This window comes from Hippocampus bargibanti, linkage group LG05 (assembly GCF_051943395.1).
Source record: "Hippocampus bargibanti isolate YZ-2025 linkage group LG05, ASM5194339v1, whole genome shotgun sequence".
Taxonomy (NCBI): Eukaryota; Metazoa; Chordata; class Actinopteri; order Syngnathiformes; family Syngnathidae; genus Hippocampus; species Hippocampus bargibanti.
The window spans coordinates 10,724,039-10,751,585 of record NC_142738.1 but is presented as its reverse complement, the minus strand read 5'-3'; the positions used below and the strand labels follow the sequence as shown (position 1 = coordinate 10,751,585).

Genomic DNA, 27,547 nt, shown 5'->3' with positions numbered 1-27,547 from the left:
AAATTCCTTGTTTTTGTTTGTGTGTGTTGCTCTATAGTGGCAGGTGGGCTGAAACAGTGAAAGTGCAACGTTCCAAAACCACAGAGGGATGACTGCAAGATGTTATGAACAGCTATCCATATCTGCAGCTCTGGTTTTTATTTCTGAGATAGTTTGAGACAAATGGCTCAAAGTGCTACATGCTGATCCGTTAGATTGAATTCGGGCAGAAATACCAAGAGTTGCAGCCATGTTGCCAAACGAGCTGGACAAATCCAGTGGGTCTTCGTAGTTATAAATTCCGTTAACACAATAATTGGAGTGTCAATATTCACTATCCAGCTTTGCATATGACTTTTCTAAACATGATTTAGACTTTTAACACAGTTTAAACGCATTATCAGTTTGAAAATTCTCATTGTTTGGCAACTGCAAATTTGAGTTGAGTATTGTCACCTTTTTGAAGTATTTTGACAAATAATATATTTTAAACATCGCATGATGAGGACCGCGACTGCTGGAATCAGCTATTGAAACAGGTCATTTGTTTCTAACTCTGAAAGAAAATTGTAAATCTAATCAATATTTGGGTAAGGTTTTTGAAAAAAAAAAAGGATTCTTCGTTATTGTTGGGATGTGACATTATGCAATCAATGTTTCTTAACAGAGTATCACACCGGACTTTCAAATGTCGCATCATGAGTGGGAAGAACCTACTGCGGCTGCATCGCCGATGATGAAATCAAACACGACACATGGGAATTTTATTTTGAGCACGCTTTCACTTTGCTACAGCCTGCCACGAATTTCACATACCTGCTGAATGAAGAACTGCATTGGCATATGTAAGCTTTTTTTCTCCCAAGAACAGTTTGTGTATGTGATGAATTATTAGGAAAAAAATGCGATGTGAAAATAATATTGTGAAGAAGTGAATGATTAATAATTACGTTTTTTTTTTTTCACTTTGAGCTACCGGTAAGTTTATTTTTCAGTGCTTTGACTTGATCCTTCAACACTTTCGGCATTTGGTCGCAAAGATAATGAAGCCAATGTTATTTGCTATAATAAAGTCGTATTTCTGATTTGACTGTGGATTTTGTATGCAGATGTCTCCTATACATTCAAAATATGAAACACAAATTATCAGTGGCGTGAGTTGTAAAGCGTCATAATTCTTAGAGCTGCTAACTGAGAGGTAATCATGGGCTTGCTTTTTTCACCGTTGTACTCTAATCAGACGTTTATGTAAAATCGAGCTGATTAAATTGAACGAGGAAACCTATGTAGACTTAGTAAGAAAGAAAAAAAATTTGTACCAGTTGTTAAATTCTAAACGTACGAGAAAAAAATATACCCAGTTTTTGACACATATTCGATAGTAATTCGATACATATTTACTCAAAGCTAGGTAATCATCAAGGAGCACACGAACTGTATTTATTTACCTCTAGGGGGAAGCAAAGTAGAACAAATCAAGACAAGCGTGAGTACAGTACTGTATTATGATATCGTTGCCTATAATAATGATAATAATCATAATTAATAATATTACATTTCATTTAAAAGCGCTTTTCAAAACTCTCAAAGTCACTTGACAGTCACAAGTTTACTATACATTATATCACGTACATTGGTCATTCCAACGATGGCCCAAATTGTTTTCCTTTCCTTTTTTTTTACCGGGTAATTAGATTTATGGGCGTACAAAAATAAATATCACACGGCTGTGATTTTTAGATTAAAAAGTCAATCTTATCGTTTCCGTGGTCTACCTCAAATGAATTTAATTCTCAAAAACATGACATAAAAACATGCTATTGGGCCAATACACACTTTGAATAGTTTATACTAATATAAATGAACGTAAACACGTGGGTGCTCAGTGAACACCACAACAAACTACTTCAGCCCGTGTTTTTTTGGGGGCGAAACTAAATCGTCATTAACCCAAGTGTCACAGTTACATTTGTAATGTGTCCCCATGTTTCCACTTTTTGTGAATTGAAAGGAAACATTGAAAGTCCACTGGCATAAATTCAGGAAAAAGTAAATGTACCCACCTACAGTTCAAAACGTCAGTTTTGAAGAATAATGGTAGACTCTTATATAGGCACACAAAGAAGAAAAAAAAATGTAAAATAGGTCAGTTATAATATTATGGAAATATTAAGGAAATGCATGTAAAGGCAGTTGACTAATTATATTCCAATGATATGAGTTTTAAAGGATTACCGACATCACTTTTTTTTTCTTAACTGACATCAGAAAAACGTTTTATAGCATCTAAAATACCCAAAACATGCAGTATGATATTTTATTCAAATGCAAAACACCAATAAAAATGACTTAAAGTGTTCAAAATCTGCAAAAAAATTGAGCTGCGAATTGGGCATTTTCAGAAAGTCCCGCCCCCAGTTCGTGACGTCACGCCAAGACGTCTTGCATTGCTGGAGAATCAAAACAATGGCTTCAGATTCGGAGAATATGCTTTCTTGTTACACCTCCAGTTATGAATATGATTCAAATAGTTCTGAAGAGGAAAGCATACATGTTTGCAATCGATTAAAGAATTTATTCTGTGCCATTTTAAGGCAACATTGAGGGGAAATGTCTCACCGAAAAGAGGCACAAAATGGCGACCTCCTGAGGCCACCTCCGTTTCCACAGGCTGGCACATTCCTTATATGGAGCTTGGACGCCCTCTTCTGGCGGCTTTTGGGTGCAACACGAGGTCCCCAGACCAAACAAGTACAGCAAAATACATTGATGTGATGGAAGGACTGCTACAATGCGTCATTTTTTCGGTCAGGGGCGTTCCTTTAGTGACGTCACGTACGGACTCGTCACCAACTCAAAAACAAGACTTCCTGAATATTCAGCGCGAGTCTTAAAACGTAAAATATAGCTATATGCAGTGGAATCTCATTAAAATCCGCTCAGTAGAAGTCATTTGAAGCCATTTTACAAATTATGGACACAACTTGTCCGGAGACGTCGGTTGTCCTTTAAATCCCTCTGCAAGAACATCTCACAGCTTCACTCTTCATCATGGTGTGGCCTCCTGTGTTGACTTTTTGCTGCGGTAGTTGGCCGCCACCACCAGATAGCTGTCAGGCGTTAGGTCCTTGATGCTGAGGCCTTTGCCGCCGATGGAGCATGTCTTCCCTTCCACGCGGGAGATTTGCAGCATTCGACATGGGTCATGCTTGAGCAGGTAGCTCTCAAACGTCTCCCAGCCTCCTCCCACACGTACCATCACATGCTTGTTGTGCAGCATCTGAGCAGACGTAAAACAGGATTAGATATGGTAGCATTCTTGGCATTTCCTTGATTGGGGATTTGGTTTGAAGATCAGCATCACTTTGATGTTGTAGATTATTGAATCGAGGCACGGGAGTTTCAGCCCCCTACAGACTGTCTAATAACTTGATCAGCAAGCTAATCCAGAGGATGTGTTCATTGAAATGTACCGTTGGAAGTTGAACGTTCGGCCATAGTTTCGAGAGTAAACTTCTTCTTTTTTTCCTTTTGGCTTTTCCCTTGGGGGGTCACCACAGTGAATTAGCGTCCTCCATCTGACCCGGTTTTGTGCATCCTATTTTCTCACACCAGCTACTTTCCTGTCCTCTTTGACAACATCCATAAACCTCCTCTTTGGTCTTCCTCTCGGTCTCCTGCCTGGCTTTCGAGAGTAAACTCAACATGATAAATTGGCAGGTTGTCCATTTGGTGCACCTCCCTGACTAAATCCATCTCTTAATACCAAGTATCAATAATATGGACAAACACAATATTAATCTATTAACATGACAAAAACAGAAAATATTTAACTACATCAGAGTAGACCAGTGTCAAAGCCAAGGCCTGGGGGCCGAATCTGGCCCGCCACATCATTTTATTCGGCCCGCAAAAGCAAATCAAGCATGTCAAGTGCCACGATGCTTGCTAAAGTCCGAACCAAAATGTCAAATTGTCGTATGTAAACCACAATAGCACAGATTTGAAAACTAGTTATTCACAGAAGTATTGGAAGCAGAGTAGCCAAGAAATGCCAAGAAATGTATGTGTATACGTATGTGAAATCAGACCCTCAGTAAGAGTTTCAATAGATGTTTTGTGGTGGTTGTTGTTTCCACTCAGTTTTTCTTCCAAATCGTGCCCTTTGCCACCCGAGGGTACATTCTCACCCTTGGCTACCATGGCAACATTGTAGAAGAAATAGAGGATGGGACAAAAGCACTGTTCAAGGCCTTTCCCGTTTGTGCTTAACAATGGAAGCATCTCACCAGCTTCCTCATGAATACATCATTACCCCTGTAAACCGCTTTAAAAATGTCCTCCTCATAATAAAGACCCCACAGGTTATTATAAACACTGTTGTTTCCTAACAGAAGAATACCAAGCTTGCTCGTTGGATCCTAAAGTGAGATCGTCACCTCAGTCTGCGATATGAGACTTCCAGCCCCGCAGCCCCAAACATGCAACATTTATAAGCCTCTTAAAAGAATCAATCTAGAGGCCATTGGCAGGGCGGTGCTTCCAATCAGCGGCATCGGGTCTTCAGGCTTTGCGACTGTGGATTTAATGGAGCCGCGTGTCGCTGAGGCGTTTCAATCATGCCGCTTTGGGACGGCACTGGTGTGACTGGCAGACCCGAGTAGGACGGGGGGCCCTCGGGCGTATATTTGACAGCACCTTTCACAAACAGTGAAGTGGTACTACTGGAATTACAGCAACCACCTTTATTATGAGAACAGAGAAGGTCTCGTAGGACTGACCTTCACACTGTGGCCACTTAATGATTATATTTGGAGTTTTTTTCTCTTTTTTTCGTAAAAGAAGCTGCTGGCGGTTCAACTCTCTGCAGAATTTTGATGAAAGCAATGCTGAGTGACATTCACAGGTCAAATGATGCATCTTCAACCATGGGGTGACTTTATACATTTGATACACTTGGACATTCTAATGAGATATATTTTAAAAAAGTCTGCTCTGTCAAGTGGCGGCATGGTGTTTGACTGCAGTTACAGGACAACCGACGCCTCCAGACAAATTGTGTCCATAATTTGTAAAATCACTTCAAATGACTTCTATTGAGCGTGTTTTACAAATATTCCATGGCATATAGCTATATTTTACGTTTTAAGACTTGCGCTGAATATTCAGGAAGTCTTGTTTTCGAGTTGGTGACGATACCTACCGTGACGTCACGGTAGGTATTGTCACTGACCGAGAAAATGACACACAATGCATTTTGGGTACTTTGTTTGGTCTGAAAACTTCGTGTTTATGGCGATATTAGAAGGAAAATACATAAATAACACAATGGTGAATCGTTGTGTGTTGCACCAAGACTACTACTTGATACTAGTTGACACAAGTTCCCAGCAGACAAATCAACCCATTACCAACGGAGCTTGGGCGCCATCTTGTGCATTTTCTGGGACATTACATTGGAGTCCTGACGGCTCGAATTGATATGGAAGGACTTCTTTCATCGATTGTGAACATTTATGCTTTCCTCTTCAGAACTATTTGAATCATATTCATAAATGGATGAGTAACAAGTAAGCATCTTCTCCGAATCTGAAGCCATTGTTTTGATTCTAGAGCAAGGCAAGACGTCCTGGCGTGACGTCACGAACAAGGGGGCGGGACGTTCTGAAACTCACCATCTCCAAGGTCATTTACAACTAGTTTTGGGACACTTTAAGTCATTTTTATTGGTGTTTTTCATTTGACTAAAAATATCAGCCTGCATGTTTTGGGTATTTTAGATGCTATAAAACTTTTTTCTGATGTCAGTTCGGAAACAAAAAAATGCTTTTGGTTGTCCTTTAAGTCTCATCTATAGTGAGAGGTGCGGGTTCGGTGCGGGTTCAATTCCAGCTTCGGCCTGTGTGGGTTTTCTACGGGTACTCCGATTTCCTCCCACATTCCAAAAACATGCACAGCGAGTTAAAGAACGCTCTAAATTATCGCAAGGGTTTCATGTGAGCACAATTGGTTGTTCGTCACTCTGCGCCCTGCGATTGGCCGGTGCTTGGTTCAGCGTGTCCATCAGCTACTGCTCAAATACAGCTGGGATCGGTTCCCGCGACCCTTGTGCGGAGAAACTGCTTGTTGATTGATATTATCATTCATCCAGGAGAGGGCTGTCAAACTCACTTTTTTTGCCGCGGGCCACATAGTAGTTATGGTTTCTTCTCGAGGGTCGTTATGAATTTGGGGAAACCATTAGAATGTTTCATTCCCACCACATATTACATGCAGAACGCTCAACAAATTAATGAATAACTAGTTTTCAAATCAGAAGTTAAGAATAATGGCTGTTATTGTGGTTTAGATGGGACAATTTGAAATTTTGGTTCAGATTTTATCAAGCATCACGCAATTAACATGCTTGATTTGCTTGCGCCGACCGAATAAAATGATGTGGTGGGCCAGATTTGGCCCCTGGGCCTTGACTTAGACAATTGGGATTTAGGGCATCATTAGTTCATGCAACAAGGCTTGGCAATCAAGGACCGCGTAACCCAACTCACAAAACAAACCCAAGTTGATGGAGTCTTAACCACGGTTTGTTGCATAAACCGATGAGATCTTCTCAGAAGAGAGGTGGAACATCTTCAAAGACAAACAAAGCAGTCCTCGTTCAATCAATTTGATGCCCCAAGAAAGAGAGAAAACAGAGTTGCTGTCTACAGGACCTCCATGACATTTCTCTCTGGCCTGAACAACCCCCTTTTCCTTTTCCATAAAAGATGATATGGGTCTGTTTGTGGGGTCTTGTGAGACAAGACAAATTGATTCCTGATGATATAAATAATAACGACTTGAGATGTACACTGGGGTGAACAAAGGCTGAGTAAGCTCTTCACCACCTGTCCTTGGTTGCTCAGCAACCAAGCCTTGAAGATGAAGGTATTCAGTCAACTAAAAGAAAACGATGAAAAAGAGCTTACACAATATGTCGCGCTATTCAAGCTGTCAAGACTTTGATTACACAAAGTGACATACCCGTTTTTAAAAGCAAAACAGCATCTTGAGCTCAAAACCGTCATGGGATTGTATTACAATTTGAATTTGGAAGCTGCTCTCTAGTATGCTGACAGTAGAGGACAGCCAAGAGTAAATACTCTGTGCGGAGCTTCTGAAGTATGAATCCAGGTTTTGGTTGCCAAGTAACCACCATCCCAAGGGGACTGACAATACATGAATCGAATGACTACTAACTGCCGGATATATCTCCTCTTTCTCCACTCATGAAAGTTGAGTCACATTTCTTGGTAGTGTAGATCCTGACCGTCAATGAACGATACTTGATCAAATATTGTGAAAGGAATTATTTCGGTCATCACTTTGGGAATTCATGGCTCCTATTTTGTCTTTATTGCCAATGAGTCACATTATGCTTGGTTGGGGATGGAAATTTGACTGAATAGCATTTCCAGTCAATGAGAACAGCAGGTTCTTCGCACAATGGATGACTTTCATTCCAGAGTATGCGTCACACAGTATCAATGTACACTCGTTGGCCACAGCATCAGGTACACTCACAGAGATCTCTTACAAGTGCATCATCAGAAAAGTTGGGGGGGGGGGGGGGAGTTATCATATTCAGCAACATCGCACTATATAATCCAATACAATACATATTGATTTCTATAGCGCTTTAACATCAGCTGAAGCTGTCACAAAGCACTTGGACAATTACCATATACAGGAAATAAAGCAGTCACAAAGTTCGTAGAAAGCTCCAAGGAATAAAACCAAGATAAGGTCTGAATCATGTTGAGTCAAATGCCAGAGTAGAAGTGAGTTTTGAGGTGGGTTTTAAAGATGGGCAGCTAGGGGGGCTTACCGAATTTTCCGAGGTAGGTCAGTGGGACCAGCAACGGAAAAGGCTCGATCCCCTCTGAGACTCCATTTATAATTTTTGGCACATCTAATAATGTCTGGTTAGTAGACCTGAGGCGTCGGGAAGGGTCATTTTTATTGGTGTTTTGCATTTGACAAAAATATCATACTGCGTGTTTTGGGTATTTTAGATGCTATAAAACGTTTTTCTGATGTCAGTTAGGAAACAAAAAAATGCTGTCGGTTGTCCTTTAAAGTGAAGTGTTGAAGCCAGATGACATGGTGCCATATACTCACTCGTATAAAGAGTGTTTTTTCCCCAACACGGTATCGGCCTTGTGAGTGTCTTTCCACGTGGAATTTATTGGGACATCTGCAGGGGGGGTCGTCAGCAATATGTCTTACCTGTAAAGCGCATACACACAAGGGTTATACATGTTTGCATACTGAGGCAATGAGCACAATTGCTTCATTACAGCATCGTCCAACAGGTTCCCAGTGCTCTTCTTGCTCAAGGTAACTTTGGGAGGAGTGGGCGACGGGGATGTAAACGGAGAGGGTGACGATGAGGGAGATGGAAGGACGGGGGGCACTGGGGATGCAGGCGACGGCGGTGAGAGAGGTGCTTTCTCTTCTTGTTCAATCTCTTTTTCCAGTTTTATAAGACCGGGGGGCTCTACGTTGTACCTGTGGGAAGCAAAGGCTTCAGTCTCAGTGATTTATCGAAGGTAGGCGTTTTGCTGATCACACAAATGTTTGCACTAGCTCTCTATATTTTTTTTAATTCATTCACTGCCAGACGTGCAAAAATGTGTCCACTCGAGTGCCAGGGTTTTTGTCATTGTTACTCTAATACCAGGTTCCACAGAATATTGAGTTTTAGGACCACATAAACATTCAATGCACCGTACGGAACCTTATACTCTATTCTTTCATTAATAAAAAGAGTTATATGGGTCTGGAGTTATATGAGCTTGAAATGAGGGTGGCTGTCCAAAATACAATGCAATACATATTGGTTTATATAGCGCTTTAACAACATCTGAAGCTGGAACAAAGCATTAACGTGGAAAAAACAGAAGTGCTGCCCCCTTGTGGAAAGGTAAAAAAAAAAACTTTGACAGAGGCCATGGCCAGTGCTTTATCGGCACCCAAACAAGAAAAAAACAAAACCCGAACTAATTCGGGAATGGCGCTCTACGATATATTTTAAAATCCTGAATACATTTGTGAATAGCAGTGAATGAGTTCAATACCCCCCCCCCCCCCCAAAAAAAAAAAAAAAAAAAAATAATTCACATTTTTGCCAAGACTCCGTTGGTGAAGAATGCAGACCAAAAATTAAACAGTACCTGGATGCTATCCGGCCCAACTCCAACAGACACAGGCAGACTTCTCGAGGTTGCTTGTGAAGAACTTAAGGGAAAAAATGCAATGTTAGTTTGTGGTCATCAGAAAATATATCACCCGGACTAAGAATAAGAAGCAGTGGATGATAATTAATAAAAAGTGCTTAGGATCACGTCAAAATAATAATCCCATGAAATGGTTGGTAAAATCAAAAGTGGTCACCATCATGCTAACATGCGCAAAATAATGTTAGTTTCAAGGGAATGTGCTCACATGCCAACAGCTGAGACTATTCAAATGCCGCTACCAAGATGAGTTCATGATCATGAGGAATTATGAATTGCATAATTGTTAATGGTCATTCTGTTTAAAGAACGACTCAAATAAAACCTCTCAGTTCTCGGAACGGCTTTCATTCTTGAAGCTGTTATTTTTTTCCCGTTTTTGCATTATGTGCATTAGTCACTGGTGTCAAAGTCAAGGCCCGGGGGCCAAATTTGGCCCAACACATCATTTTATTGGGCCCATGAAAGCAAATTAAACTTGAAATTCCATGCTGCTTACTAAAGTCCGAATCAAAATTTCAAATTGTCCCATGTATACCACAATAACAGTCATTATTTTTACTGCAAATTTGAAAACTAGTTATGCATTAACTCATTCACCGCCATTCCCAAATTTTTTCAGGTTTTGTTTTTTCATGCTTAGGCGCCGATAAAGCGCTGGCCATGGCCTCTGGCAAAGTTTTTTTATTTACCACAAGGGTCAGCATTTTCCTTTTTTCCATGTTAGTGCTTTGTTCAGTTGTTGTTAAAGGACAACCGACATCACTTTTTTGTTTCTTAACTGACATCAGAAAAACGTCAGTTGTCCTTTAACACTATATAAACCAATAGGTATGTATTGTATTTTAGACAGCCACCCTCATTTTCTAGCTCATATAACTCCAGACCCATATAATTTAGGAATTAACTCTTTTTTTCTGATGAAAGAAGAGAGTCTAAGGTTTGTAACGTTGTATCGAATGTTTATGTAGTCCTAAAACCCAATATTCTGTGGGTCCTGGAATTCAGATGACAATGACAAAAACCCTGGCACTGGAGTAGACACATTTTTGCAGTCTGGCAGTGAATGAGTTAATTTATTGTGCTCTCTGTATGTGACAAACAAATATGACCACAGTAATCTGTCAGGTCACCTTGTAGTTATTTGGCAGACTTGAGGTTTTCCAAGCGACACCGAAAAGCGTGGGGTAAAAAAAATGTAATTCAAGTGCTCCATTATGAAAGTGACCTTATGTAAGAACATCAACAGTGAAAGTGATGATAGCTTGGTGTCGCGCCAGCACACATTTCAGTTTTGTTTGGCTGATAAGTTTACTTTTTCATTGTCACCAACTAATGAAATATATCATTGTAAGCTACCAGTCAGGTTGATGGCTTGCTGGTCCACACTGGGCAACTGCATGTGACACACACCACAACATATATTACACACACTATGTCCATTTCACGGATGCAAACCTGGTGTTGTTGAACTGACAAATTCCTTTCGGGGAAAGAAGGGAGGAAAAAAAAAACGACAGTTGTCAGCTGCTCAGTGTTATGAGGGCGTTCATTGAGCCGATGCCTCAATAAGTGTGAAACGTAGCCTTCAAAATTAATTAGCATAGCTTGAATTGCATAGCAATGGTCCGCATTGCTATTTGTGAGGCACTGACGATTACATGTGATACTTTGAGGCTCACGTGTGGTACATCTGACTGCATTTCATCACAGATATTTGACACAAGATATCCTCCGAACACAACACAGAATACTGAGATAACATGAGCAGGAAGGAGAACTGTGCCTACTCTTGGCTGAGCAAAACATTTGCATAGTATTGGCCTACTTTTCTGTTGATCGTCTGCCTGCGCTTTTATTTCTACTGTGAAAGCTTAGAGCCAAGAATTCCCACTAATAAGAATATGTGTGCCAGAAAATACTTGTTTTTAATAGTATTAGTATTGTTTTAATGGTGTGTGCATGACAGCATTGCCAATAATAGCATATCTTGAGGACAGGCCACCACCAAGGCCAAAGAAAGGGATTCAAATGTATTAATTTCAATGTGCAGATGTTGTGAGATGATGGGTAATATATTGATGGCTTGCAGCTCATCATTAAAAAATGTATTCATGTATAAATACTGAGTCATATTCAACGTCACAGGGTTCGGAAAAAGTAGTGGCTTATAGTTTTCACATAAAAAAAAATCTAAAACTAACAATATGTATGTTGTGTTGTGTGTGTGTGGGTGTAAATATATTTTGTTCATTATTTGAAATAAGGTTCCCACTGGGCAAATCCCTCACACACCTTGTCCCCACCATGTGTAAAAACATGTATATGTGCGTGTATGTTTGTGTGTGTGTGTGTAATATGAACCCACTCCCAAAAAATGCAGTCACATTAAATCAAAACTAACTGTGAGGAATAAAAAATATTTTAATCCTACATCATGGTCGTAAAAAAAAAAAACACCTCACGGTACTGTCAGAAATACTAAAAAATCAAATTAAATGTTTCATTTTTTTTCTTATGCGGCCTTTTTGCCAGGCAACTGCACTTTTCAGAATAATTGTAAAGGTGTTTCATTTGGGAAATATTTTTCACATGAGGTGCATTCACTCGCTTGCCTGTTTTATTATGACCACAAGATGCTCTTTCCACAGAAGCTCAGTACAAGTACAAGCGAATCCATTCAAACGTACACTCACCTAAACCCTCAGACTCAAACAAACACGTTTCCCCCACTCCAACTTCACGACACCAAGACAGAAAGTTGGCTGTGTTGTCCCGGGCAAAGAATGAGCCAGACGGAGCCGTGCGTCTGCATGGGATCCTCCGGTTAGGAATAACCTGCTTGAAACATAAACAGATGATTTAAAAACCCTAATCAAAACGATCATTCGTTTTGTATGCAAAATCCGCAGCGCAATGAAGCAACATGGCAGTGTACCAAAACCTTTCTCACGACCATTTCCTTCTCCGTCTTCTGAGAGGCTCTTGTTTCAGCCTAGGATGGCAGGTCACAATAGCAGGGCTACTTTAACAGGCTCGGTATGATTGGAGATCAGATGACATTCTCATGCACCACAGCCCCCACATGATCACTTTAGGGAGATTTATGCGCCTTACTGTGGTTTTATACAGGATATGTGCGTCTGTGCTCTGAGAAAAGGTGCAATGACATCATACTGGAAATATGCAGTGGGTATTTTTCTTTTTTTGTCCAGCCTCCCCTTGAGCTGTTTTTGTCTGGAGGTCTTTACGGTCCATCCATGTAAATGTACGATTGTTTTCCGGGAAAAATAATTGTGGCAATAATTTCATTTGATTGTGTGAACTAACAATCTGTGTTTTGGCATTCACCTTTACAATTGACTTGAAAGTATTTTTCTTGGAAACGTGACAAGTACGTAATGTAACTCTTTATCATGAGGCCATTAAAATCCTTAGCATTATTAACTCATTCACTGCCAGTCCCGAATTTGACTTTTGTCCATGTTAGCACTTTGTTTACAGCAGTGGTGTCAAACCTACGGCCCGCGGGCCAGAACCGGTCCCAAAGAGGTTTGATGAGGCCCGCAGTATAATTCAAAAGTGGAAAAAAATGCAGGAACTACATGGAATTATTTTTTTAATGAAGTGCAATTCAAGGAGTGTCCATTAGGGGGCAGAGTGGTGCTGTTTCGATCAACATAGAAGAAAACAGCAGTGTTTTTTTTTCCAAGTGCGGTCTTTTTTTTCAACCGTGGTTTCAACACCCTCATTAGCCAAAATGTCATTATCCAAACGGTGAAAAGTAGATAAAGAGTGTAGAATTCTCAATGAAAAATGGACCACGTCATATTTTTTTACAGATGCGTGGGAAACTTTTGTGCTTGGTGCGTTTTCAACAAGTTTCGGTATTTTGTATGGTATAATTTTGATGGTCCGGCCCACTTGACACCTACCGAGGCCATATGTTGCCCACGATGTGAAATGAGTTTGACACCCCTGGTTTACAGCTTCAGCTGTTGTTAAAGTGCTACATAAACCAATATGTATGCATTGTATTGTATTTTGTACAGCCACCCCCATTTCAAACTCATAACTCCAGACCCATTTAATTTTGGAATTAACGGTAACTCTTTTTTTCCGATGAAATGTTTCTTACACTGCATTGAATGTTTATGTAGTCCTAAAACTCAATATTCTGTGGGTCCTGCAATTTGAGTGAAAATGACAAAAGCCCTGGCACTGGAGTGGACACATTTTTGCACATTGTCTGGCACTGAACAGCAGTCAGTAGAAGGTTTTCCCCAGCTTTTATTAACTCCAAACAGATCATCAAAGAAAAATGTCACAAATGGATAGAGGATACGGGAATGTAACCTGAAAGAATGATTCTTTAGTCTCAGTTTACTCCTAATTTTACGTACTCACTGCAAAGTTTGAGCCACGTCTATTTAAACACAAAGCTATTATTCGGTTATGTGAAGGCCAAAGTGGCTCCACAAATCCATTTTTGGGTGTTCGTAAACCGAGGTCCCACTGTATACAGTAATTTATCCTTTGCGAAAAACTTACTGCAGTTACGAAGTACATGTACAGTGATACCTTGGTTTAAGAACCCCTTGGCTTACGAACTTTTCGGTTTACGAACTTTACATTTATGAAAATTTTACCTGTGCATACGAACTTTTTTCGTACACGGAGCTGCCTCAATGAGTGATGTGTCATTCGCAAACGAGCCCGTTCTTCTAACAACAAAATGGCAGCTGACTGTTTTTGTTCTCTATTCCCGGCCCCTAGTCTTCGGTTAAAGCCACATGATTGGTCAAGAACGCAGCAGTGAGGGGTCGTGGTTTAAACATTAAATAGACAGGCAGACGACAGTGAGAGAGTTTCAAGTTTGATAGTTCAAAGGCAGAGTGTAGACTGCAGGGTTAAAATATCCCATCAATCAGGCTCCACAAACTACCCGCACAAGCCATCTGTACACTTGATGAAAAAAGCTATCAACCCAGCTAAACAGAATACAATGGATGAGGAACTGGATAAAATTATCACAGAGAAAGCACCTACAAGGGATCATTCCTCAAGATGGTGAAAGGAAAAGGTTACGTTCCTCATCAAATGTTTAATGCTGATGAAACCGGCCACTCCATTACATCAAGCCATCAACGACCATCACAAAGGTAAATAAAACAAATTTATTATACAGTAGTTTATTTCTTTAATTATAATATCATTTTTGCGAATGAGCCCGTTCTTCTAACAACAAAATAGCAGCCGACTGTTTTTGTCCTCTATTCCCCGCCCCCGGTCTTCGGTTAAAGCCACGTGATTGGTCAAGAACGCAGCAGTGAGGGGAGGTGGTTTGAACATTAAAGAGACAGAAAGACGACAGTGAGAGTTTCAACTTTGATAGTTCAAAGGCAGAGTGTAGACTGCAAGGTTAAAAGATCCCATCAATCAGGCTCCACAAACAACCCGCACAAGCCATCTGTACACTTGATGCAAAAAGCTATCAACTCAGCTAAACAGAACACAATTGCTGAGGAACTAGATTATTATCACAGAGAAAGCACCCCCAAGGGATCATTCCTCAAGATGGTGAAAGAAGGTTACATTCCTCATCAAGTGTTTAATGCTGATGAAACCGGCCGCTCCACTCCATCAAGCCATCAACAACCATTACAAAGGTAAATAAAACAACTTTATTATAAAGTACAATTCATTTCTTTAATTGTAACACCATATCACATTTATTATACATAAAATAATGTATATTTTATGTAGTTTTAAAGCTTAGAAAATTAGAAAGTAGAAATTTATGTTTTATGGGGTCCTGAGAACGGATTATTCTCATTTTAATGGTTTCCTATGGGGAATTAATTTTTGGGATACACACTTTTCGCCTTACACACTGTCTGGGAACCAATGAAGTTCGGAAGCCAAGGTGTATTTTGAATCTACCATCTAGAACAAAGCTAGCCTTTAAATTTTACAAGTGGATGACACAAACCTGTAGCGCTTTTTGAGGTTCAAGCTAACATGCTAATTTTACAAACTTGGGCCCTCGACCATTTTACGTTTTATGGAAATTAATATTCCAGTTTTGAGGGGAAATTCCGTAAACTCAATGTGATGAAACAATACCTGTCACCCTTGTGCTATTAGCTTGGTGGAGCTACAAACTGAGGTACAACACCAACACTTATACTATCACATATGTACGGACTCAAATTAAGCGTCAGCCCCTGAGACAGCAATGACACTCACAAGATAATGATGTGGTTACATCGAGCATACCACATTGTGGTATTACAAGAAGAAAGACATACCACCCTCCATTTTCATGATATGAAAGCAATACACAAGGGGAAGATGGCGAGATAGCAACCACACAAGACGACTTTATCATTTAGCTCAGCTGGAATCAGTTAGTTCCCACAAAGTATGGGAATGTTAAGCAGCATGAACACAGATGGGCATTTGCTTACTTGTGGTGTCAAGTATTACATCCAGTCCAACTCCGCGACGAGCTGATGAAGCACCGTTTGACTTAAATGGATCCTAAAGAGTGTCACGTACACTGTCTGACGCAGGCTTAGCTGATGTTATTGATTCACTTTGCCTCTTTGCTCTCCACGTGGTAGCATTAAAAACACTCCATATGATACACATTGGCGGCCCGGTAGTCGAGTGGTTAGCACACCGGCTTCACAGTGCAGAGGTCGCCGGTTCGCGTCCCGGTCCGGCCTCCCTGTGTGGAGTTTGCATGTTCTCCCCGGACCCGCGTGGGTTTTCTCCGGGTCCTCCGGTTTCCTCCCACACTCCAAAAACATGCATGGCAGGCAGATTGACCACTCCAAATTGTCCCTAGGTGTGAGTGTGAGAGTGACTGATGTATGTCTTTGTGTGCCCTGCGATTGGCTGGCAACCAATTCAGGGTGTCTCCCGCCTCGTGCCCGAAGACAGCTGAGATAGGCTCCAGCAACCCCCGCGACCCTAATGAGGAATAAGCGGTACGGAAAATGAGATGAGAGATGAGAGATGATACACATTCTCGTACAACATCAAACTTCCTAGTTTATGAAGCTTGTCTAATAAAATCGACGAAATGAGTCTTCAATTCGCTCAATAGCATCTCAATTACAGGAAGGTGTGTCGTCTTGCGCTCTTGACCTGAAGCATTTCCTCACATCTGTGCCGGAATCAGAAGACGCACCGTCATCAGTACAACCGCGGTCCAATGCAAACATCAACAATTCGCACTGGAGCGCCAACAAAGGAGTCTTGTGCACTGTGCAACATGTCTGGTCAAATATCACAAATGACCAACATTCATCAGATATTTTATTTTGTTTGTCTTGGATAGCATTAATTTTGCGTCTTGACAGATTAGCCTGTGGGGGTATCATGTCAAATTGGACCCTTCAAACTTTGCATGGACCTTTTAAAGGACAATCGACGTCTCTGGACAAGCTGTGTCCATAATTTGTAAAATGGCTTCAAATGACTTCTACTGAGCGTATTTTACAAAGATTCCACCGCATATAGCTATATTTTACGTTTTAAGACTCACACTGCATATTCCGGAAGTCTTGTTTTGGAGTTGGTGACGAGTCGTCACCCTACGTCACTGAATGAACCCCCCTGACCGAAAAAAGGACACATTGTAGCAGTCCTTCGATCACGTCAATGCATTTTGCTGGTCTGAAAACTTCGTGTTGCACCAAAAAGAGGCAGAACAGGGCGACAAAGCTCTGTCTAAGGAATTAATCAGCCTGTGGAAACGGGCAGATTAATTCCTTACACGGAGCTTGGTCGCCATTTTCTGCCTTTTTTTGGGTGCGACATTTCCCACACCTGATGCCTCAAAATGACATGGAATTAATTCTTTAATCAATTGCAAACATGTATGCTTTCCTCTTCAGAACTATTTGAATCATATTCATAACTGGATGAGTAACAAGAAAGCATATTCTCCAAATCTGAAGCCATTGTTTTGGTTCTCCAGCAAGGCAAGACGTCTTGGGGTGACGCCACGAACAAGGGGGCGGGACCTTCTGAAACTAGCCACTTCCGGGTTCATTTATTTGCAGATTTTGGACACTTTAAGTTATTTTATTGGTGTTTTGCATTTGACTAAAAATATCATACTGCGTGTTTTGGGTATTTTAGATGCTATAAAACGTTTTTATGATTAGTTAGGAAACAAAAAAGTCATGTCGGTTGTCCTTTAAATAAAAAATGAGCTATATAAATCAATATGTATTGTATTGTATTGTATTGTATTTCCACAAATGAAATATCAATCAGAATGCCATTTTTGTACTCGGAAAAACTAATAATTTTCAAGTGGGGGATGGTGGGTATTGATTCCCTGTTTAAAGCAAGCGATTCAACAAGAGATGCTTCTCTGGAGTTGATTGAGTGGAAGCTAACAGCATATATCTGTCTTTAGCCTTATGGGAGTCAATAAACCCTGACTGCTGCTGTCCTAAGGCAATCTGCCTTTAATCAACGAGAAAAGGGAATGCGCACCCACAGCACATGTTGAGAGGGTTAATTTGTCTACTAAACTAATAGTAACAGTTTTGCGAGAAAGACAAAAAATACTTCACAAATCTGGATTTTAAAAAATACTAGTGATTTCTATTTTGTTATTTCCTGACTCAGTCAGGTGTTTCACCTCTGTATTAGCATCGTCATTATTATAGCAGACTAATTTAATCTTGACAGTTACAAATTTTTAACTACCTTTTTGTTGTTGCGAGCAGGCAGGTCTCCACTATTTTGCCTAAACTTCTCCTGCAGCGTCTCAGCCAGCTGGCACAGCAGGAAGCCGTTGTCTAAGCGTTCCATGAAGCTTTCGGCGGTGATTTCCAGGCCTGATCAGGGGATATATAAATCTAATTTTAAAACAGGGAGAATCCAGCACAGGAAATGCATCACTAAATGTGAATAGGTATGAAATATCCTGTCAATTCCCAGTGGAAGAAGATTGTGATTCAAGAAACAACTTTGGAGATGACACGGCAACTTGAGCCTGAAAATGTTTGTATAAATTAGAAAAGTGGCTTCATCACGGGGCTGCGGAAATGTGTACCTGTACAGTTCATCTAATTATGCTGCGAGCTAAATAGAGATTCTGCAGATTGGTCATCAAAATGTGTCGTCCAATTAACTGACTTCCAGCGATTCATTCCATCTCAGTGAGATCATCGTGAAATAAGAGGTGGTGGCAATGGGGTGTCTGTGGAAAGAAATCAGAGATTTTTTTTCCATGCCTTTCTGTTTCTTATAGCAGGAGGGGTCTGGGGGTTCACAGCATTTAATGAGTTCCAAATGTTGTATTGCGCTCAAAAAAAGATTGAAATCTTGAGAAACACTCAGTGAGCTCCGGACTTACAGCATATGCACATGCTCCCTTCAACTCCAGCTGTGTGAGGGCAATTTATCGAGAGAGATTTCAAAGAAGTATTTCATTTTGGCTCCTCGGCCCTGTAAATGTCTTTGTCTCCCATTACTACATGACTCATCAATACAACCAAGTGTCCTCCTCCTACTCAAACGGTAGACTTTTTCCATACTTCTCCTCTCACCGAAACTCCGCATAGCATAACAACCCCTTGAGGAGCTTTGGGTGTACTCAACCTCGAGAAGACAGCTTAAACCAATAACACTTTTTATTTTTTATTATAGTTTTATCAATCTTTTTAGCCTTGGGTGCTGGAGCCTATCCCAGCTGTCTTTGGGTACTAGGCGCAGGACAACCTGAATTGGTTGTTAGGGCACCGAAAAATCCACACTTGGGGACATTATTGAGTGCTCAACCAGCCTGCCATGCATGTTTTTGGAATGTGGGAGGAAACCGGAAGACCCGCAGAAAACCCACGCGGGCCTGGGTAGAACATGCAAACTCCACACACGGAGGCTGGAGCGGGACTCGAACTCGCGACCTCTGCACCGTGCTAACCACTCGTCCATCAAGTCTACTCAAATTACTTAAACGTAATAAGCACTTATCTGATTTAAATCAAATTAGAGCCACTATGTTATTCATGCTTTTATTTTGTCAATGCATTGTTGTTTAACAAGAGGACATGCGGTGATTTATGAGACAATAGTAAGCCTTCTGTAGCACTTCCACCACTCCTCTCTGCTGGCACAGCATTTTTTCTGAACTGTAATGATGCCCATTTATTCAATTAAGGTAAATCTATCGGGAATTATATGAAGACTAGTGATTCAGCTTGACTTCAATTTACAGGAAGTGTTGATTTACGGGTATTTGAGGATGAGCTATTGTAGGTCAACACACTTGTATCTTCTTCTTCTTTTCCTTTGGGCTTTTCCCATCAAGGGGTCGCCACAGCAAATCAGTGTCCTCCATCTTTAGAGGTTTGATCCGCATGTTTGTTTTGGCCTAGCTTTTACGTCGGATGCCCTTCCTGACACAACCCTCTCTATTTATCCGGGCTTGGGACCGGCACAAGAAGACTTATGTCCCTTTGTGGCTACAGAACAAGCAACTCACTCAGTCAAAGGCTCCCAAACACAAAATGGTCATCGGCACAGCAACATTCAAAAAAGCAAAAACTATACTCGCCATTCAGCTCTAATGGTAATCATTACTATACAGTATGCCTATTTTGCTTGATGCAGTGTTTATTTGCATGTGTTTTGTCAACCGTATACATTATAATAATAATACATTTCATTTCTAAGCGCCTTTCAAAACTCTCAAGGTCACTTTACAGTCACAGCATCAGTATTTTCACAAGGTAAGCTGATAGTGACTTAGGGTGCGGGCGGGTTGCACAATTTGCACTCACACATCATATTGGTGAGCCAGAGTGCGAGATCTTCTTTCATGGGCAACAAGCTGGCTTCATGTCGACTGGCCAGCCACTGGTGATACTGTTGCATATCTGTCAGTCCGGGGCTGCTTGGATGCTTGGGACTCAGGGAACTGCACATGGTTCCCTTTGGATAACCTAAAGAAGTGAGAGACACGACACATGAAACATGAGCGTCTGGAAAAGAAACTTACGGCCTGTCAGTATGCATTCGATCAGGTTTCTTTATCTTATATCAGAATCAGAATCAGTTATTAGTAGACATGGATGTACACACAACAACAACATAGTTACATTAGATACAGCACCATGAAGTGAGATCCAATTACAAGACTTGAATCAAAAATGACTTAGTGACTCCGTTTTGAGTGAGACAAACGCAACAAAAATAGTTAACATATTACTGATACATTCCAGACTGTAACATTTACATTATGATTATTTACAGTGTAAATAATCATATTTGTTGTCACAGTAGAATTTTATTTTGGATGTAATTTTTCATTTCCTGTTTGGCGCTTCCTGCTTTGCGTGGTTTGCAAAAAATTAACCAGATATTTTATATATGGCCAAAGTTTGTTACAAAGCAATATTAAAGGACAATCGACGCCTCCGGACAAGTTGTGTCCATAATTTGTAAAATCACTTCAAATGACTTCTACTGAGTGTATTTTACAAAGATTCCACCGCATATGGCTATATTTTACGTTTTAAGACTCGCGCTGAATATTCAGGAAGTCTTGTTTTTGAGTTGGTGACGATACCTACCGTGACGTCACGGTAGGTATTGTCACTGACCGAGAAAGTGACACACAATGCATTTTTGGGGACTTTGTTTGGTCTGAAAGCTTCGTGTCGATCCGTGTTGAGGGCGAAATTAGAAGGAAAACATAAATAACGCGATGGTGAATCGTTGTGTGTTGCACCAAGACTACTATTTGATACAAACTGACACAAATTCCCAGCAGACAAATCAGCCTACATCCAACGGAGCTTGGGCGCCATCTTGTGCATTTTCTGGGAGGCTACATTTCAGTCCAGATGCCTCAAAATAACACGGAATAACTTCTTTAATCGATTGCAAACATTTATGCTTTCCTCTTCAGAACTATTTGAATCATATTCATAACTGGATGAGTAACAAGAAAGCATCTTCTCCGAATCTGAAGCCATTGTTTTGATTCTCCAGCAAGGCAAGACGTCTTGGGGTGACGCCACGAAAAAGGGGGCGGGACCTTCTGAAACTGGCCATTTCCGGTTTCATTTTGAAGTAGTTTTTGGACACTTTAAGGCATTTTATTGGTGTTTTTCATTTGACTAAAAATATCAGCCTGCGTGTTTTGGGTATTTTAGATGCTATAAAACGTTTTTCTGATGTCAGTTAGGAAACAAACTAAAAAAATTGTATCGGTTGTCCTTTAAACGTCAATGTTTACCCTGCCAGCACCCCCAACGAGGCAAAGGTGTTATCTGTACGGTGATTTTAAGTCTATGAGCATTTGTGTTTGTAAATTATTTACTGTAGGACGTGAACTATGTGTAATTGTCTGAATGTGTTTTGTGCTTACAGTGATTAGGCCACGATTATGGAATTATGTTGATTCACAAATAAACTGCAAAATAATCAATAAAAGTCTCATCTTGGTTCAGGGGGATGCTACACTGACAGTGAGTGTAAATGGCCAAGACAATCATATGACTGCCTCCCATTAGAGTGTGCCTAATGCAATGACCAGTAAGCCACATGGAAGCATGCATTTGTACTTTTGTTTTCAGCTCACTATTTTTTTCTCTGAAATGATGTGTAACCTAAAAGAAACCTGAACAACAATGTTTTAACATGTGATTTATGTGTATGAAGTTGTGTTCTAACAGCTGACATTCCGGCATGTAATCCCCACAAGGAACAGAGTTTGGTTTTGTCCAAAGGGTGAAATAGTGGTGTGGTTTACAGAACATCTACTGATATCAATAAGAAGCACACCAATACTGTTGAGTTTCAGACATCATGAAAACAAATAGTGTCTCATTCAGTCCACCATGTGTAGTTTAAGTCACGAGTGCAGACTCAACAAGTCAGCGGGTCTTATTAATGAGGCCTGACGAGAGACTGTATTTGCCATCAATATTCAAAGCCAGATTTAACTGCTCCTGAGCACCCGTCATGGGATTTCATTGACTAAACACAGCCTTCCAATGTCCACCTTTGCCAAGTGATGAAATTCTTTTGCATTCTATTCCACAGGCGCAACGGCTTCAAGTTGTGAATTCCACCACTACGACTTCTGGCATGGATGAGGAGGTAATGTGGCTGTGTAGACAAGATGACATTGAAAAATGCATTTCTTTATTGTAAAATAAGACACCAAATAATTTTGGATATATTCCTATTTGCGTTTGGAGTATTTTCCTGAGTGCGTAATTTCCCTGTGTTTTGACTGCCGTGGCACCAAAAGGTCTGCCATTTTAAAAAAACCTGACGTCAGTTGCTTGATTTAATTATCTCAATGAATTAAAATTTGGTCATTAAAAATACTCAAATAATATGATTCGATTACTTTTGAAATTGATTAAGCGGTAATGGGGCATGTCAAGAAACAATTATACTGACGCAAATATTGTTGAGTGAAAAGTGAAACGGGAAACATGAAAAGTGAATTGTGAACTACTACTTTAAAGGACAACCGACGTCACTTTTTTGTTTCCTAACTGACATCAGAAAAACGTTTTATAGCATCAAAAATACCCAAAACACGCAGTATGATATTTTTGTTCAAATGCAAAACACCAATAAAAATGACTTAAAGTGTCCAAAATCTGCAAAAAATTGAGCTGCGAATTGGGCATTTTCAGAAAGACCCAGCCCCAGTTCGTGGCGTCACGCCAAGACGTCTTGCATTGCTGGAGAAACAAAACAATGGCTTCAGATTCGGAGAATATGGTTTCTTGTTACACATCCAGTTATGAATATGATTCAAATAGTTCTGAAGAGGAAAGCATACATGTTTGCAATCGATTAAAGAATTTATTCCGTGGCATTATGAGGCAACATTGAGGGGAAATGTCTCATCGAAAAAGAGGCACAAAATGGCGACCTCCTGTGGCCACCTCCGTTTCCACAGGCTGATAAATTCCTTATATGGCGCTTGGACGCCCTCTTCTGGCGGCTTTTGGGTGCAACACGAGGTCCCCAGACCAAACAAGTACAGCAAAATACATTGACGTGATGGAAGGAGCGCTACAATGCGTCTTTTTTTCGGTCAGGGGCGTTCCTTTCATGACGTCACGTACAGACTCGTCACGAACTCAAAAGCAAGACTTCCTGAATATTCAGCGCGAGACTTAAAACGTAAAATAGAGCTAATTGCGGTGGAATCTTATTAAAATACGCTCAGTGGAAGTCATTTGAAGCCATTTTACAAATTATGGACACAACTTGTCCAGAGACGTCGGTTGTCCTTTAAAGAAAACAGTTTTTGTCTGTTACTCTGATTTACTGTAGATGAAGTGCCACATTTTTTGACCACTTTTTGATGAAAAACAGGCAATACCAAAGGGTTGACATGCAACTAAAACTGGAATTGATTCGATTTTTGTAAAAATGACATTTAAGAAAAAAACATCATAAAACTATCATATTACAGTCCTTTATATTGTTGTTGTGAAGATCAGCCATAATCCATGCAGAATGAGTATTACTATTAACATAATAATAATAATAATAATAATAATAATAATAATAATAATAATAATAATACATTTCATTTATACCAACACATACTAGTCCTTGAAAATAGTAAATGGTTTTATATGCAAAGCTGAACAGAAACTTTTTCAAAGAAGGAATGAAAACCTCCATTCTAACAATGTGTCCATTGCCTCCCTTTGGAATTGGATGACATCGAATCACACAGTGGACATTTCGATATTGACGACAAGGTCATATTTTCATCCTGGAGACAAGCTCACCATGGCCCATTTTTGTATCCTAAACTCAGAAGGCGGTCAGGAGCATCACGTAGGTGCTACATTCCCACCAACACCGAGGAGCAGGATGGTAAAACAAATGGGGGCAGTTGGACAAATTCTCATGTCTCACAGGTTGATTCAAACAAGACCATTGTAAGACACTCAGGTTGCTTTTGCATTGGATGGTGTCTCAGTCAGTGGGGCAAGTGTGGCAGTTGCCCACTCAATTCAGCAGATGACGCGATACAAATGTTCAAGTCATGAATTCTAATCATTAAATCATTTACAATCATAAATCTTGAAATATGCGGTGATGGTTCGGGTTCAGCCGAGCCACAGATATAGAGATACAGACATCTGGTTGAGGGGAGAAGATTTGCTCTTGACTATATGCCAATGCTCGATTGAAGGTATTCCATTTAAAATGTCCGCCGGGCCAACTATTTCCCAGTTGTCATCGTCTTTTCAGCTACAGTGTATCTGTTAGATTTATTGAAACAATATCTGCTCGTCAAAGCTTCGCTCCCAAACTGAAATGAAAATAAATTCAAATTTCAGAAAATAAAAAGCACTGCTGCTGAGAATTGATGTGTGATTTGGCATTCATTAATGCTTCTTTATACTGCAAACCTGACAGGTACAACAGAGTAGATGTTCTGCATTTATAAGCATTATATGTGGAACTGTCGCGGCTTGGAATTAAAGCGGATTTACGTGGCACAGGAGATCTCTTTTGGTCAATGGATGCTACAGCTTCGTGTTTGCCTTCAACATTTAGCTTGTAGCAGACGTGCACATTTCACCATGGCGTCTCTGATCCACTAGTGAAAACTTTGACACTTTGATCCTCTCATCATTCATCTAGAACTGCTTCATACAACAGAGAGGGTGCAGAAGGTGCTGAAGATTGAATGACTGTGTCTTTGTGTCATATTATCATATTATTTATTTATTGTCATATTATTTTGTTTTTTTGACTTCAAAATGGTGCCGTGAGAGTGGCTGCGTTTCCAGCAGCTCTGTACAGTATTTTGTTTTTCTACTTCTTCCTTTCCTCTCCTCTTACTTTCATCACTTTACTGCTGTGGAATGTAAATTTCTCCAATGTGAGACCAATAAAGGCTAAAACAATCCAATTACCGTAGGAAGCAGTTTTCACAACACATGGCAAATTTTCCCATCATCATGAGAAGGTTCTCTTTCATATACACTAAAATGGTAACAATGTTATAGATTGAATTGCGTGTAGCTTGCTTATTCGCCAATTGTTCTATCTGAGTCTACACTATTGCGAACATTGCCATTGGTGGAGAAATTTTGAGTTGAAGCAGATAATATCAGCGGTTGATGAACCACCATATAAAAATGCTACTGACCGCACTCACCGACATCATTTGACATAGCTTGTTTGATTATTCTACATTGAGCTCAAAAGCTGCATTGTTCTGTGGAAATGTGACCCAACATCTCATTGAGTTTTAACCCACATTTTCTTCAGGAAATATCTGTCAAAGAAACAACCAATTGTTCTGGCCTAGCACCACACTGCTGCCTGACCTCCTCAAGTGCAGGTCAAAAAACATACTGAACTTTGCCACCAAGTTGGACTTTTTGTGCGCATATGTCCGACTAAACCCGTCAGCTACAGTTCCCAGTTCCCAGCGTCCGGTTCTAGATTCAGATGTTGACTCGGGATTAGGAGCAAAAGCACACTAATGCTCAAATATACAAAGATATCAATGTAAACATTCCTCAGACTGATAGGCCTGATGACTGCCATTGAAGCCTTATGACATACGGTATCTAGCCTCAGATTGCTCCAGTAAATAAAAGCGGATGCGAATTGCAGCAACTGAATCAATTACAAAATTAAATAAATAAATGAATAAAATCGAGAATGGCTCTGCTGTTCTTACGCTTTCTGCATGCCATTTACTAGGATCCCATGAGAAATCTACAGCATGATTTGTCCATTTCAACTGGAGCAAAAGTTCACAGTGTTTCTACATAAACATGCGTACCGTCGATCGAACTGTATCACCTCTGTATTTATTTCTGCATAACTTGAAAAACAAAATCATCGGCCAGCCATAAAACCTAATCTCCTCATGTGTGATCATGTGCAAATTCATCCTGTGTTCATTCATTTCCAAACAGGCTACATCAGGCCTTTATTAAACCACATGCTTCATATAAACTGTCAATAAATACGATTTTGGTCAGTCAACCTGTTGTAAAAAAATATAGACATGTTGATATGGAAATTCTTGCACCACAAATATTTTCCTGCTGTGCATGAATCCAGTTTAATACATTTCTAATTTAATCTGCTGCGACATTTTACAAGAGAAAATGACATCACAGTTAAACCTCTATTCATCCAACAGTGTTGACAAAAAAAGCCAGATCAGATATTCAATCCTTCAGTTTACGGGGTTTGGGGCTGATGATTTATGACACAAATCAAACAGTCCACCACCTAATTAAAACCATCTGTATTAATCTCAACAGGATTATTGGTTTTTAGCTGTCATCTGGTAACAAACTTCCACTTCCATTAAACATTAATATGGGAACAAGAGTTAATGCAAACAATACATGAAGTGCACAGTCTTGTTATCAATGCTCACCCTCGTTAGTCAGTTGCGAGGTGCGCACCTTGCTCTCTCTCTCTCGCTCGTCCTCTGAGCTGCCTGTTCCCACTTTTCATGCTTTTCACTGCCGTGCACCCTCCTCCAGGTTATGCTGCAGAACCCAACTCCAGACTGGACCGAGAGGCACACACATTAATGGACATAGTCACACAGTTGATGGGAGGGGAGGTTTGATCTCTCCACCTCCTCTCACTAACATGCTCCCTCATTATTCTGGATTACATATACTGTATAATGGAACAGCTCGACAAAAATAAAAAGTATTTTAATTGAACAAATGACGCACCGTATTCCCCGGTTCCGTTATCACGAATAACTTGTTTTTACTTTTATTTCAAACAAAATAAATCTTTAAGCAAACAAAAGCAAGTAGATTCAAATGCATCAAAGTTCGGTGTTGGTTACTGAGTTGAGAAGTAAGAACACTAAACAGGAAAACTAAAATACGGTAACAATAAAGGATTGAAGTCGGTTTTATTTTGGAGGACGTTTACACATGTCTCCCCTTTGCGCATGCGCACGGCAGTTCGAGCGGCACATACAAAACAAGTTAGAGGCTAAAAGGGCGAATGGAACGTGAGTTTAGTGGTTTTTCAGTCAAAATGTAAACTAATGATGTATATTTAACATATACACGCGTATTCAATTGCGGGTTTGTTTTAAATGTGTGAAAGTTACGTGACGTTCGAACTCACTATGCTATAATGGTAGCTAGCCGGCTAGCGTGCTGCTTCGGAGGCACAGCGTTGGTCGTCCCAAGGAGAACATTTTGGGGATATTTCTGCCGTCCTCCGTGGGAGGACAGGACACCGACGCGGCTTCGTTGTGTTCT

The 27,547-nt window shown here is 40.3% G+C and overlaps 2 protein-coding genes across 2 annotated transcripts in view; one reads left to right on the top strand and one right to left on the bottom strand.

Annotated features, from left to right (window-relative positions):
• Window positions 1–1,064, top strand: part of svip (small VCP interacting protein) — a 3,965-nt gene extending 2,901 nt beyond the window's left edge. Inside the window, exon 4 of the mRNA XM_088996427.1 lies at window positions 38–1,064. Coding sequence (XP_088852553.1) covers window positions 38–52 — 15 coding nt within the window. The 3' untranslated portion in view covers window positions 53–1,064. The remainder of the gene's footprint in view (window positions 1–37) is intronic.
• On the bottom strand, window positions 934–27,547 carry gas2a (growth arrest specific 2a). Its single transcript, XM_088996426.1, has 9 exons — window positions 27,411–27,547; window positions 26,692–26,826; window positions 20,069–20,230; window positions 17,991–18,121; window positions 11,954–12,098; window positions 9,195–9,258; window positions 8,319–8,529; window positions 8,140–8,247; window positions 934–3,259 (listed from the first exon to the last, which is right to left on the bottom strand). The coding sequence occupies exons 3-9, from the start codon at window positions 20,211–20,213 to the stop codon at window positions 3,029–3,031; spliced, it is 1,035 nt and encodes a 344-aa protein (XP_088852552.1). The 5' UTR covers window positions 20,214–20,230; window positions 26,692–26,826; window positions 27,411–27,547; the 3' UTR covers window positions 934–3,028.